Source organism: Chiloscyllium punctatum, chromosome 22, assembly GCF_047496795.1.
Source record: "Chiloscyllium punctatum isolate Juve2018m chromosome 22, sChiPun1.3, whole genome shotgun sequence".
Taxonomy (NCBI): domain Eukaryota; kingdom Metazoa; phylum Chordata; class Chondrichthyes; order Orectolobiformes; family Hemiscylliidae; genus Chiloscyllium; species Chiloscyllium punctatum.
In genome coordinates, this window is record NC_092760.1 from 12,728,570 (window position 1) to 12,743,938 (window position 15,369).

Below are 15,369 nucleotides of genomic sequence, written 5' to 3' on the forward strand. Positions count from 1 at the left end.
ATGTTTCTTGTTGTCTCACTTTCAATGTTACATACAAACGTATTTAATTAATGACCATTCACAGATTTGAATGCACAATTGAATGCTATAAAGAGAGGTCTTGTAGCACTGTGGTACGGTTCCTGCTTCTGAGTCAGGAGGTCTTCGTTCACGTATTCACCTGCCCCAGAGGTGGGTTATAACATATCCAAGTTTATTTAAATGACAAAGTCAATGCAGCAAAGATTATTTTAACTTGGATATAGGTTTGTGCCTGTTTTGGGAACAAAAAAAATACAAAGGCATTAGTACCTTGTTTTCCAGATTTGCTTTGCTGAGCTTCAGCTGTTGGGGGCCAACCACTTTGGGACTTGGGGTTGCTATGACAATACTCGTCAGCTGTGCAGTTGGTAACGTTTTGGTGACAGTAGCTGGTTGTCCATTCATAATTCTAGCCTGATGTATGGAATTTGCAGCTGATGGCTGAGAAGTGGGTGTGAATTTTGTCAGCATCACAGGTCGCTGGATTAGTTGCGAAGTCGTAAACACAGGTGCGGGTGCAATAGGAATACTATTTGGCATCACTGGCTTCGGACGAACCTGAGAATTTGGGTTGCAATGAGCAATTTAGCATGTTAGAAAGCAAACCGGTTCTCCTCCCATACCCCAATTTTTCTTTGTTTTCTGAAGCTGACGACTACTAAGGTCCTGTTGTCCAGAACTGGCTGGTCCAGTACCTTCCAAGCAGCAACTCTTCAGGTGTGAACCAAGACAATGTCATCAGGCTACTCAAAACATCATACTGAGTATTACATCCAAGGCCTACCGCAACTCAACTTATTCCATTGTTGGGCTCATCCCCCATGACACACTTGCACTTTCTGAACACAAAGAATGGTGACAGCAAGAACCATAGGTAATTCTGTCCTGCTCTTACAGGAATAAAATGCTGGGATCAACTGTATCACTTTTACAACAGCTCTCGATAAACATAACTAGCCTAGGTAAGACTGCAGATTGAACCAGAGGTCTTTCTACTTAAGATGGCTCAGTGTCAGACTTGTATTTACCAACTATCTTCACAAACTAAATACTGACACTTCCAAAAACTGTCCTGCTTAAATTCCACAAAAATTAAATATACGTAACACTCAATTACGGTTACAGTTTCCTAAACCTTATAACATCTAGAATAAAATTCTTGACAAGTCCAGTATCTCAACATAAGAACATAAAGTATACGTTATGCAGAAAACTAAGTAAAAATGGTTGAATACCTACCATGTATAAAGTATTTTCAAAAATTCAACATTCGTCACCTTTCCCTATTCCTCTTCCGAAGGACTAACTTATTCGGATTATGGTTTCACATATGCCAACAGCCATGTTGTAATTTACCAGGAGATCAAATTTCATTTGTGAACCCATGCAAACATCAGAATGTCTAGCCAAGTGAAGCGTCACAGCTGAACTCTGGTAGCTATAGACATCACTAAGTGATCATCTTTCATCTGGTCACTGTCCTGAAACGTAATTCTTTCAAGTTCCACAGATGTTGGCAAATTTACTGAGTATATCTAGCATCTTCTGTTTCTATTTCATATTAAAGCATCCACAGTATTTTTTTTTCACACTCAATAACACACAGGAGTGAGATTCTTATCTGACATTTCTCTCCTCAGCTCATATACAAAAGATATCCCAAGTTATATTCCCAAGAATAGTAGTAGTATTGAAAACCCTGACCACAAAGCTGAGGCAAGATTAGAAATGCGATTTAATTCTGGATTAAGACCTGCATACCAATCCTTCTTGGTACAAAATTCTTAACAGAATGGTAGATTTAGTCAGCTTTTCATTTGTATGTGAATAAAGATTAAAAACAAAAGAAATTGTGAATTTCTCCTAAACAACACCTTGGAATATGGCCTCTGAAACACAGGTATAAAACAATTCAACTGGTGCAGTGACATACTATAGAATCATACCTATTTAATGTTTCAGTAGACAACTCTGCATTTGTGAAGCCACAAATAATAGCAGCCTTCCCTATAACTCTTATTTACCTGTGGTAAGAGCGTTGGGCGTTGAGTCAGTCTGGGTGGAGGAATGAACTGAGGAACCTTGATTGGTGGGGAACTTGTAGTCTGCACCTGCTGATTTTGAACACATTTATCTCTTACACACTACTTTCATAGAAATCCTTCACATCAAGAATAAACCCCTGGGTACATACACGCTAGTACCACCTGTGTTTGCAACCAAGATTCCAGAAAGTCAATGTGCTTTCTTTTCTGAACTGTAAAACCACAAGCTTTTCACCCAAGCAGGATTTATTTAATTATTACAGATGAAACATACAAAGAAACAAAAGTAAGGACCTCACAATTCAGTAAAGCATGATTCCAGTCTTTAGTCAATAGATTATAGCCCAACACAAGGAACCTAAGCACACAAATTCGAGGCTGGTACTTTTGTTCATTAGTGAAGGCATATTACATAGTGCAATGCCATCTTTCAAATGTCTGCCTGCCTACCCTCCCAGGGTCCATAACAGATCTCATTGGGCTATTCAAAGAATGACGAGGAAGGTTCTCTCCAGTGTTCTGATCAATATTTAACATTTGGTCACTGACAGCTTATATGATCTTTCACACAAATGGCTGCTGCATTTCCAACATTACAAATGTCCAAATTTCAAAGTATGATATTGGCAATGATGTGCTTCAAAATGGTTGGTGGTCATGCAAGGAACAGTATAAATGCATGCTCTTTTATCTATAATTGAACCATCATCCATGTTATGCATTATAGATTACACAAATTTGATCCCAGATGGAATATACTGTGTTCAACTCCGTAACACAGCATTTAAGGAAGGATATGAAAGCTTTGGTGAGGATATAGAAAACATTTTATTCAAATTGTTCCAAGGAACAAGTAATTACAGTGAAGTAAATACACTGAAGAAGCTGGAGTTAATTCTCCTCTGCTGTAAGGATAACATGCGCAGATCTGATAAAAATGCTTAAAATCATGATGGGCTTGGTTAGAGCAACCAAGAATAAACTGTTTGAAATGGCTGAAGGCCAGAGGTAACAGAGAAAAATCTTTTTCAACAATGGTTACGATTTGAAATGCATTATCTGATATGATGGTAGGTACTGATTCAATAGCAGCAGGCAACAAGGAATTATGAAACATTATAGGGTTATAGAGAAAAAAAAAAGCAATATATTAGGTTAAACTAGAAAGACAGGCTGAATGGTCTCTCTCTGTTGTGCAATTCTGAAATGCTTCGGTGACAAATGTGAGCTTCAAAGTTAGGACGAGTCATTTTATAGTCAGTAAGTGATGCACAGCATTAACTGAGATTTAAATTTCATTTTCATCTTTTAAAACAATGTAATTCCATGTCAGCATTTTCTCTGTTACTTGGCTTGTATTGCCTATATTCCTTTTATTCTGATTCAAATGTTTTACTTCTCTCTAGGACTGTTATTATGTGGCATTTTTAAATAGAATTTTATTAAATGGTTTTGAAATTAAATCCTGAAATATATAAGACACTGAAAACAGTGAAGAGTTTAAAAACTACAATAGTCTAAATTTTGCAGTTGTAATGATGGTAAAATGGATTGTATTTCCCTTTATTCTTCTTTGAATGAGACTGTAACTTGCAGCATTTGACATGCATAGATAAATAGAAAAATTCAGAATTCACAAGTTGCTAACAGTGAACATCTTGTTCTTCACATTGCTGAAGTCCTTGCAGATGGAAATCATCCAGAAGTCACTGGCCTAAATTTTGGGGACAGTGGCTAAGCAAAGTCACTTGCCGCTGACTTCAAAGAAAGCTACCCACAAGCAGCGATCTCTATGGCACGGTTTTCCTTTTTTCAAAAGTTGCATGAAATATCAAGGAGATATTTTGCATACAGGAGTTGACAGTTTCAGTGGAGTAATGACAGAAAAGCAAAGAGTTTTGCTACAAAATTAGAGATTCTGAATTGATGTAAACATCCAAAATTTTTTTATTGCTATAAAATCCCTTCATGTTATGCCCTGAATGGGTTGTAACTAATGCTTTAATAAATAATTACTTTTGAAGTACCCCTCTGCTCCTGAAAACTAAACTTACAGTTGCAAAAGGTAAAATTTCTCCATTTCCAGTTAAACACTTTACATTTTTAAAGTAATGCAAAAAATGCCTTTAAGTTCAGCTTCTGACTTAATATCAATCTTTATTTTGCTATTTTATGACTATTGCGATAAAATGCACTTGTTATTTTGGCGTCTTTCAGAATTTATCAAGTGATTGACATCGATGACATCCTTATCATTGCTCGAGATCTACGGGATGCCTAAATTAAATTAATGTTAGGAAAAGTGAAGTCCATGCCACAGATTTCACTGGACCATCTGGACAGCTTTTTCCGGAGGTCAGCAGTGAGTACTTTGATTTCATGGGCATCAAAATCTAAGTCAACAACTTGAATTTGTGACAAACAGTAAAACTGTCATTTTTAACAAAAAGTTCTGTTAATATCAGTGTCTGGGCATTTCCCAATCATTTTGCCACAAAGAATTTGCAGAAAGCTTTTTTTAAAATATTAAATCACAAAATTGGGAAGGATTTCATGCCCTGTTTTATGGATAATCACATTCAACATCAGAAAATAGGTCTAGCAAATTTACATTTTCTGAAGTGGTATCTTATTTTAAAATAAATTGTTCATTTAATCTGGACAATGCACAGATGTTAAATAGCTAAATTGTAAGAAGAAAATATGGGACCAGAGATACATTTTAAAATAAGACAAAGACAAAAGAGTTATCAAAAATAAAGGTTTCAGTCAGCAGACAGGAAAGCAATAGTCGTAATCCCAGCAAGCAGGTTACAGTAATATTAAAAAAACAGATTTTACAGTTCCTAATCCAAAAGAGAGCTGAAAAAATAATTAGCTAACTAGAAACAAAGCTGAAATTGCTGTAAAGTGGAGGCAAGATTTTAATAATAAAAAAAAGTAACTGAAAGAATGCCAACTTTTCATAGTTCACTAATGAGAGTGTCTTTGTTATAATTCACACAATAAACAAAGTTTGAATCAAAGACTTGATTTATATTCAATGTTCCTCTCATATAGCATATATTATCCTCACTTTTTACTATAAAACATACATGTTATATTTCTGTCCTCCTAAGGACAAAATAAAGGATTTCAGTATTGGCTCTGAGTGGGCAGGAAGTGTCTGTACTATGATGCAGAAAACATCATAATCATGAGACAGGCTGGATAGTTCAGCAAGGTCTTTGTTATTTTTGTATGGCTTCACCAGGTCAAATTGATAAGATTACATGGAAGGAACAGAAAGGAGGGCACTGTTTTACTCAATAGTATTTACGTAGTTTCTTTTAGATCACTTGAATTAGTTGTGAATTAGGGTTAACTTTATCCTTTAAAGTATTTGACAAAAATTCCTTTATATCAATGATTGTCGCTGACTACGACAAGGCAATTGTACACTATAGTTTTGCTTCTCTTCAAAAATAAAGACCGTGGGCAAACAAAGGGAAGAGGAAGAGAAATTCCAATTACAATTTGATGAAAAACTCTTTTTAACTTATCTTTCCTCAGTTTGACAGCAATCTCAAATATAATCTGGAAGTCTGCTGTTGTAAAAGTTCCTAAGTGAGCAGTGAGCTTGAACAGTTACAATTCAGGTCCAAGTGAGTACAGCATATAACTATATAACATTCTAGTAACCCAACTGAAGACAGGCAGTAAAGGATGTCTTCTGTGAAAACCAATATTTTGTAGTGTGCAGGTGGGGAGGTGGTGTTTGGGGAAAGAGGGGAATTAGTCTTCTGAGGTTGGGTTTAAGATGATTTGATAGGACAATACTAATAGCAACAGATCCAAAAAACAAATACATCATTGCTAAAGTATAGCCCATCAACCTAAGGTGCATAGAATTAATGCTCAATAATGTATGACTGATTCATAGGTAGTAGAGTACAACAAAGACTGAAGAAACTCATTAAAAGAAAAGATAGCATTTTAAAGTTTTTCTTACCAACTGTACAGTTGATTTTGGCATTATTCGTACAGCATCAGTCCCCAGAGTTGTCAGTTTGTTGGTGATCTGAAGGTTGATGGGTGTGTTTTGAGAGTCTGCATTAACCACTGATTTCTGAGGATTGCTTAGAGCCGTTACCATGGCAATGGTAGGTCTTGGTGTAACGGCCGAGGCAGACATTGCATGCGCTGTTTTTAGTAGAGTAAGTGGAATCTGATTTGTGGTAACAACTGAAGCGTCAGTTATTGCTTTCTGTGAATTAAAGAAAAATATACAAAAATTGTGATTACATTTTATTTGTTATGAAAAAAATCAAGAGATAGACATATGGAAACATTTCAGCTTTATGTATTTACAATCCGTATTTTAAATTAGATGTTTCAGCATTTCTTTTTGCAATGCGAAATAAAACCTAAATAAGAGTAAACATGTTCAGCATGTCAATGCTACAAAAAAAAATTAAGATTATACATAGAACAAGCACCCATGCAATCATTAAGGAACTCATTTTAGAAGAACAAATGTTCAACATCCACGTGTTCAATATCCATTATGTTCAACCTTCCCGAAACTGGCTGCATCCCATTAATTAAATATACTGAAGTTTTCTTCGCAGAAATCACAAGTATTGAAGAACAACTGCATGCAAGCAAGTGCACCAACCAACACAGTTAATCCACTATTTGTAATTGAAGACAGCCAGTCTCGCCAATGTGTAATTATGCCAAATTTCACTTTAATGTGGCATTCAAGGATTAACCTGAAACATGACTGAATAGGAAATGGGCAAAGAGTCAGAGGACCTTCAGACTAAATTATTTATTTAAGCATCAGTACCAACATTTGATGGAACAAAGGAACAACTATGATGGTAGAAGTCATTTTTTTATATTAGCTATTCATCTCTATCTGTACAACTCACAAAGCAGATATATCACTAACTTTTCTGCAATTACTGAAGAACTGTAAAAGTCAGAATGCCACAAGGACATTAAAATCCATACGTTTGGAAGATTTGACATGGGAATTAAGGAGGCATTGAGGGAAACTTCCCTAAGTATTACATGCTAACCAGGATTATCATTCAAATGTACTTCAAGAAAATCCATTAATTGGTCTTTATACAGTTGCATTGTTCAGGTGAATGGGAAAATGTTATTTTAAAATACATGCATGTTGCAGTTATTTTGCAAATTAAACATAAATAATGGTGATAGTTCAGGTGAGCTGAATTTTCAAATTTTTATGTCATGACTCGAAGGAGTCTATTATACCTCAATTTCAGTTCAATTGCTAGATTCTGCTGACCTGCAAGCTTAATTTTGTATGAGTCATACTGCACAGAAACAGACCCTTCTGTCCAACTCATTCAGGCTGATCAAATTTCCCAAACTAAATTTGCCCCATTTGCCTGCATTTGGCCCATTTCCCTCAATAAACTTTTCCTATTCATGTATATATCCAAATGCCTTTTAAATGTTGTGACTGTACCTGCTTCTACCACTTCCTCTGGCAGATCATTCCACATATGAACCACCCCTGCACAAATAAATGGCCTCTCAGGTCCCTTTTAAATCTTTCTCCTCTCACACATATGTCAGTAAGGGTCAATAAGCTTTGCTGGAAAATAAAGTAAGCATGCAAATAATGACGACAGATACATGCTAATACTTTTTCACTAATCATTGATCTCTGTTTATTTACTATGTGATATGTTTCAAAGGATCAAATTACAGCAGTTACACCCAGAAACATGCCATTTAGTCCAAGGATTTATGTTTGACATGTATCTCCATCAACCTTTACCCAACTCCAAAAGAGCCTTTAAATCCCTTCTTCTGTCATGTATATATTTCAATTTCCATTAATGCATCTACTCTAGATGTCTCAACTACATTTTGTGACAAAGAATTCTAATCCACTTCTTTCTATCAACTTCCATAAGAGCTACTCCTCTAGAAGACAATGTCATAATAAATGAGGCAGTCACATTAATATTTCAAATAGGATAAATATAATTATACTTTGAACATTTTTGATATCACTAATGTTTTTTGAATAATCCAATTAGAATGTCGATCACCTACAACTGACTTACAGAAGCACAAGTCCAAATTAATCACAACTGATTGCTTAACAACACCATATGATAAACAGGCAAATGTCAATCTCTTTCCACCAGACAACAGAATGAAAGTCCATCTGCTCAGGTGGATCTGTTCAGGAAAGGGGTACAACTGTTCACTTAATAAACAAAAAACTTGGCATGCCTGTCATAGAAGGATACCCAATGATATCTTTGTTGCCTTGTTTATCTGTATTTAAAATATATTGTTCAGCATGTAAGGGCTAATGGATTAAACCACTAATGGATTTTCAACTGCAGTCATGTACAAAATGAAACAATTGGAATATCTAATTTATAAGAACACAAGAAACAGGAACTGGAATTCACTATTTGGTCCTTTGAGTCTGTTCTGCTGGTGAACAATTTGACCTCACCACCATCTTCTTGCATTTGCTCCCATATTTTTCAATTCCCTCATTACCCCCAAATCTGGTGGCCTCTGTTTTCAATGCGGTCAAACATTAAGCCTCAAAACAATTCTTACGATTCACCCACTATAATTCAAGATATTTCTCCTAATCTTAGCCTTAAAAGACTGACCTCTCAAAACACTGATAATGTCTTCCAGATTGTCTAGTCAGAATAAATACTTATATTTATTGAGTTTTGAGAAGATTTGTAGCTCAGGTTGAGGTTCTGGATGTAGGTTTGCTTGCTGAGCTGGAAGGTTCATTTTCAGATATTTCATAACATTACTAGGTAACATCTTCAATGAGCCCCCGGACGAAGCACCGCTGACGATTCCTGATTTCTCTTTATATGTTGGGTTTCTTTGGGTTGGCGATGCCATTTCCTGTTCTTTTTCTCAGGGGGTGGTAAATCGGGTCCAAGTCAAGGTGTTTGTTGATAGAGTTCTGTTGGAATGCCAAGCTTCGAGAAATTCTCATGCGTGTCTGTGTTTGGCTTGTCCTAGGATGGATGCATTGTCCCAGTCCAAGTGGTGTCCTTCCTCATCTGTACGTGAGGATACTAGTGAGAGTGGGTCATGTCATTTTGTGGCTAGTTGATGTTCATGTATCCTGGTGGCTAGTCTTCTGCCTGTTTGTCCAATGTAGTGTTTGTTAGAGTCTTTGCAATGCATTTTGTAAGTCCAATAGTGCACAAAACCCACTCACCAGCCAGGCTTCAAAAACTGTTTCTAAAAGTAATTTCTGTGTTTACAGAAATACTTCAAAGTTAGTTAATGATTCTGGATGCAAAGAAACCCACAGGTTACTAACTTAACAACCAGAAACTCAAACTCTCACCAAATACATTGAAAATTACACACGTAAATCCCAGTTTATATCACACTACCCACACCTCTGAAGAATGGAAATGTATTTTAAAGAGGCATTTCATTATTCATGAAAATTTTTATCACTAAGTCTATGACATCTCACCACCAACTGCATGTTAACATTAAAGATACACTAAATTACACAGCAATAATTTTTACATGTCTCTGGCATGTGTGCCCTCAATAAAGCAATCTCAGCGATTTTCATTTACCAAGTGTATGAATGATTTTCAAATTATAGGTATTTTTCAATCAGCTTGTCAGAGAGGTTACTCGACATCTCTGGAGCAGGTGGAAGTTGAATTAAATTCCATTGAAATGGTTAAGTTCTTGTCCCAAAGATATTCTTAAAGTAAAATCAATGGATTATGATCTATATAAATAAGTTTTGTTTGCATTACTGGCGATGTATTTGTCAAAATGGTTCTAGGGTAAAACTCAATATCTCTTTTCCAATATATTTGGCATGCAGTCACTTCCTCCAAGAATAATTGATAAGCTGTTCAATTCAACTTGCCATCTTACAACAAAACAGCCCACACTAATATAACCGGTTTTAACAGCAAGTTTGAATTACTTTGGAAATTCAGCATGGGCAAAAATAGTGCTGTTATTAGTACAGCTTTTAAATTTTCAAGGCAATTTGATTCTTGTGTCCATTTAAATTTCTTGCCTTTTTCCAACAAGTTTGTTAGGTGTGCAATGACAGCACTGAAGTTCAGAGTGAACCTATGGAAGTAAACATTCACACCTACAGGGTATAAAATTTCACATTTCATCTTAGACATGTGGAAATCAAAAGTAGCCTGTACGTTTGCTTCTCTGGGTGAACCTTGGCTTACGGTCCCACAATATGCCCCAAAAAAGTCACCTTGGTCTTGGAAAATTCACTCCTATCCAAATATATGAACAATTAGCTTTTTGTAACTGATCAAACAGTTCAGTCAAATGGTGTAGATGTTCCCCCAGATTTATGCACAAAATAAATAAGTCATCGACATAAGCAGTACAGTATACCAAGTCCTTCAATTAATTCAATGGTCAAAAATTGAAACTTTGTCGGCACATTTTGCATTAAAAACTGCATGACTTTGCACTTATAAAAGTCCAGCTGGCATACAAAAGTTGAGACTTCTTTAGTTCCCTTTTCCTCTTAAAGGAACTTGCCAGTATCCCAGGGGAGCTCCAGTTTCTTGACTTGGTTCAATAATGTCTGACAAGCTCTTTCCTCAACTGAGCTGATCTCTCTGGCTTAGGTCTAACAGGTGTTGCTTTGTAGGTACTGCATGCTCCACACCAACAGTATAAACAGTCAAATCTGTTTTCCCTGGCCTATCCTTACAAGTTGATTTATAATTCTGTATTAGCATTCAGAAACCACCAATGGTTTTATGAAAGATCAGATATGACTTTTTAAATGTACATTCATATTTTTAAACTTGATTGTTGAGAAGTTAATCTGAAATGAGCATTTAAAAGTTATGATATGGAGGAGCTAGTGTTGGACTGGGGTGGATAAAGTTAAAAAGCTGTGATTTTTAACTTTGTCCATTTCAGATTAATTCTCCCATTGATCAGACGTTTCTATTTCTTTCCCTACTTCCTTCATTAACACAAACTCCACTGTTCCCGCCCAACTATCATTCCTATCCCAATATCAACATATTAACATGACACATCCAATGATTCTTCCTCCTGCCTGGAGTAGTCACCTCATACCAAACATACTCAAGTAATATTCAAATTTTTTTGATTAAAGTTAAATTTATGGAGTCAACTATTACATGGATACTACTTTTGATTGGCTGAAATTCATGCCCAATAAAATTGATACTGTATCATTAGAAGAAGCCCAACTGATGAAAAAACAAGTTAAGGTAATTTTGAAAACCTGGAGTGAAGTGCCACGGCCAGCAGACTTGGACGGCTAGCACATGGACTCATACATGTTATTCTGTTATAAGAGCGTAAGAACTAGGAGCAGGAGTAGGCCATCTGGCCCTTTGAGCCTACTCCATCATTCAATAAGATCATGGCTGATCTGTTCGTGGACTCAGCGCCACCCACCCGCCCGCCCTCTCACCGTAAACTTTAATTCCTGTATTGTTCAACTTTCTGGGTGAAAAGTTCCTTCTCAATTCAGTCCTAAATCTGCTCCCCCTCATTGAGGCTATGCTTTCTTGTCCTAGTTTCACCCTCCAGTGAAAACATCCTCTCTACTTCTACCTTATCTATTCCTTTCATTAATTTTATATGTTTCCATAAGATCCTCCCTCATTCTTCTAAATTCCAATGAATATAATCCCAATTGACTCAGTCTCTCCTCATATGCCAACCCCCTTAACTCCGGAAGCAACCTAATGAACCTCCTCTGTACCCCCTCCAGTGCCAGTACGTCATTTCTCAAGTGAGGAGATCAAATCAACGCACAGTACTCTAGATGTAGCCTCATCAGCATCCTGTACAGCTACAACATAACCTTTTAAACTCAATCTCTTTAGCAATTAAGGATAAAATTCCATTTGCCTTTTTAATTACCTGTTGCACCTGCAGACCAACCTTCTGTGATTCATGCACAAGGACACCCTGGTCCTACTGCACAGCAGCACGCTGCAATTTCTGACCACTCAAGTAATCGTCGTTTTTACTGTTACTCCTACCAAAATGGATGACTTTCATTTATTGACACTGTACTCCGTCTGCCAGACGTTTGTCCAATCACCTAATCTATCTTTGTCTCTTTTTGACAAGTTTCACAGTCCTCTGCAAACTTTGCTCAACCATCCATCTTAGTGTCATCCGCAAACTTAAACACACAACACGTGGCCGCCAACTCCAAATCATCTATGTAAATTGTAAATAGATGTGGTCCAACACTGATCTCGGAGGCACACCACTAGTCACGGATTGCCAACCAGAAGAACATTCGTTTATTCCCACACTCTGCTTCCTGTTGGTTAACTAATTTTGTATCCATTCTAATACATTCCTCATAATGCCTTGCATCTTTACCTTATGCAGCTGCCTTTTATGCAGCACCTTGTCAAATGTCTTTTGGAAATCTGGATACACCACATCTACTGAATCCCCGTTGTTCACCGTGTTCATGATTACTTCATAGAATTCCAAAAGATTAGGTAAGCATGATCTACCCTTCATTAACCCATGCTGTATCTGCCTAACGGGACAATTTCTATCTAGATGCCTGGCTATTTCTTCTTTGATAACAGACTCAGGCATTTTCCCCACTATAGAAGTTAAGCTATAATTCTATAATTATAATTCTATAATTCCTCATGTTTTGTTTGCCTCCTTTTTTAAGCAGTGGCATCACATTTGCTGTTTTCCAATCTGCTGGAACTGCCCTAGATTCCAGTGAATATTGGAAAATTACCGCAAGTGCATTTGCTAATTCTCCCACCATCTCTTTTAGCAGCCTGGAATGCATTCCATCAGGGCCAGGAGCCTTGTCTACCCTTAGCTTGCCCTACACGACCTCTTTCATGATGATTGCCTCCAGACCCTCACCTACCTTCATCTCTGTCAATTACTAGTACGTTATTCATGTCCTCCACTGCGAAGACCAACAAAATACCTATTCAATGACTTGGCCATTTCCCGCATATCCCATTCCTAAATCCCACTTCGCATCCTCTGTTTACTTTAGCCACTCCTTTTATTTTGTTTTATATAGTTAAAGCAAAAGTTTGTCTTTATATTCTGAGCTAGTTTTTTCTAATAATATTACTTTGCTTTACAGCGCTTTTTGTGGTTCTCTGTTGACTGTTAAATCTTTCCAAATCTTCTAGGTTTCTGCTGATCTTGGCCACTTTGTGTGCCTTCTCTTTCAATTTGGTAACCTCCCTTATTTCCTTAGACACCCATGACAGACTACCCCTTTTCCTAGTCCCTCCTTTTCACTGACATTTAGTTTTGCTGAGCACTTTGAATAACGGATTTGAAAGTCCTCCATTGTTCATCAAGTGTCTCACCATAAAGTTTTTACTTTCTGTCTACTTTATCCAACTCTTCTCTTGTTCTATTGTCGTCTCCCTTTCTAAGCACATCCTGGTACTGGATTTTTATCTTTGCACTTTCCATCTATATTCTAAATTCAACCATATTGTGATCGCGCCTTCCAAAAGGATCCTTAAATATGACATCCTTAATTATTCCTGTCTCATTACACAGGACCAGATCTAGGTTAGCTTGCTCCCTTGTCGGTTCCATTACATACTGTTCAAGAAAACTATTGTGGATACTTTCAATGAACTCCTCCTCAGGAGTTCAATCGATATGTAGATTAAAATCCCCCATACCATTTTTACAAGCATTAGCTATTTTTATGTTTATTGCCTACCCCAATGTGATATTATTATTTGGTGGCCTATAGACTACACCCATCAGTGACATTTTCTTCTTAGTATTTCTAATTTCCACCCAAATGGATTCAACCTTATTCTCTACAGAAACTATACACTGCTCTGATTTTGTCCTTAAATATCACAGCTACAGCACCTCCCTTATCTGCCTGTCTGACCTTCCAAATAGCCTAATACCCGGATATTTAGCTTCCAGTCATGGCCATCTTGCAACCATGTCTCTGCAATGGCTATTAAATCACATTCATTTGTGATGATTTGTGCTGTTAACTCACTTACTTTGTTATGAATGCCCTGAGTATTCAGGTAAAGTGCTTTTAAGCTAATTTTTGTACCCTTTTTATGAATTCCAACAATCCAATATATCAGATGAGTTATCCTTCGTTTTTACTTCTTCCATGGTCTGACAGGCAGATAAGGGAGGTGGTGCAGCTGTGATACTTAAGGACAAAATCAGAGCAGTGTATAGTTTCTGTAGAGAATAAGGTTGAATCCATTTGGATGGAAATTAGAAATTCAAAGTTTGTGAATTAGAAATTAGAAATACGAAGAAGAAAATGTCACTGATAGGTTTAGTCTATAGGCCACCAAATAATAATATCACATTGGGGCAGGCAATAAACATAAAAATAGCTAATGCCTGTAAAAATGGTATGGGGGATTTTAATCTACATATTGATTAAACTCTGGAGGAGTCCTTTGAAAGTATCTGCAATAGTTTTCTTGAACAGTATGTAATTAAACAGTCTTGCGAACATGCTAACCTGCTTTCCTTTTTATTCACTACCATACTTCCTGTTGTTTTCCCCTTCTCCCCAACTCACTAGTTTAAAGTCCTAATGACCACCCTATTTATCCTTTTCACTAGAACACTGGCTCCAGATCGATTCAGATGGAGACCATCCCATTGGTACTGATGCCTCCTGCGCCTGCCAATGCCCCATGAAATAAACCCTTCTTTCCCAGACCGCTCCCTTAGCCATGTGTTTACTTCCCTAATTTTCTTATCCCTAAACCAAATTTGTACTGGCTCAGGTAATTATCCGAAGATTAGAATCCTTGAGGACCTGTTTCTTAATTTTGTACCTAGTGCTTGATAATCCCCAAACAGGTCCTCCTTCCTAGCCTTATCTAGGGTTGATTTTTTACAAGATAAATGAAAAATTCTAGATTTTTCAGTCAAAGACAGGAGATAGACTTTTAAATGAGATCAACTATTACTGCAGTAAATACGATAATGGACATCTTGAGTCTCCTAATTTGAAAAAGTCCATTAAACTATGCTTTTAATGCTTCCCCAAAGCGAGGTAACACTACTAACATCTTATGTTGCCCATAACAAAATTTTGTATTTGACCTTTGTGTACTCTAATTCCCAAACATGCATTAGTCAGTTTCTCTCTGAAATTTGGGAGTGTGTTGTTTCTAGGGTTTGGTTAATTAATTTAATTTGAGTGGTCCTCTTGTACTAACATATGGACATGAAGTAAAAAGACAAAATCCAGTGGGCTCATTAGGAA

General features: G+C 36.8%; 1 protein-coding gene across 6 annotated transcripts in view; it reads right to left on the reverse strand.

Moving 5' to 3' along the window:
* Nucleotides 1-15,369, reverse strand: part of phf21aa (PHD finger protein 21Aa) — a 336,953-nt gene that overhangs the window by 71,925 nt on the left and 249,659 nt on the right. For 4 of the 6 annotated variants that reach the window (XM_072591809.1, XM_072591808.1, XM_072591805.1 and 1 more), the window contains 3 exons: nucleotides 6,058-6,312; nucleotides 2,046-2,135; nucleotides 292-579 (listed from right to left, as the gene is read on the reverse strand). In XM_072591809.1, coding sequence (XP_072447910.1) covers nucleotides 292-579; nucleotides 2,046-2,135; nucleotides 6,058-6,312 — 633 coding nt within the window. The remainder of the gene's footprint in view (nucleotides 1-291; nucleotides 580-2,045; nucleotides 2,136-6,057; nucleotides 6,313-15,369) is intronic. The other 2 variants (XM_072591806.1, XM_072591807.1) reach the window with 2 other exon arrangements.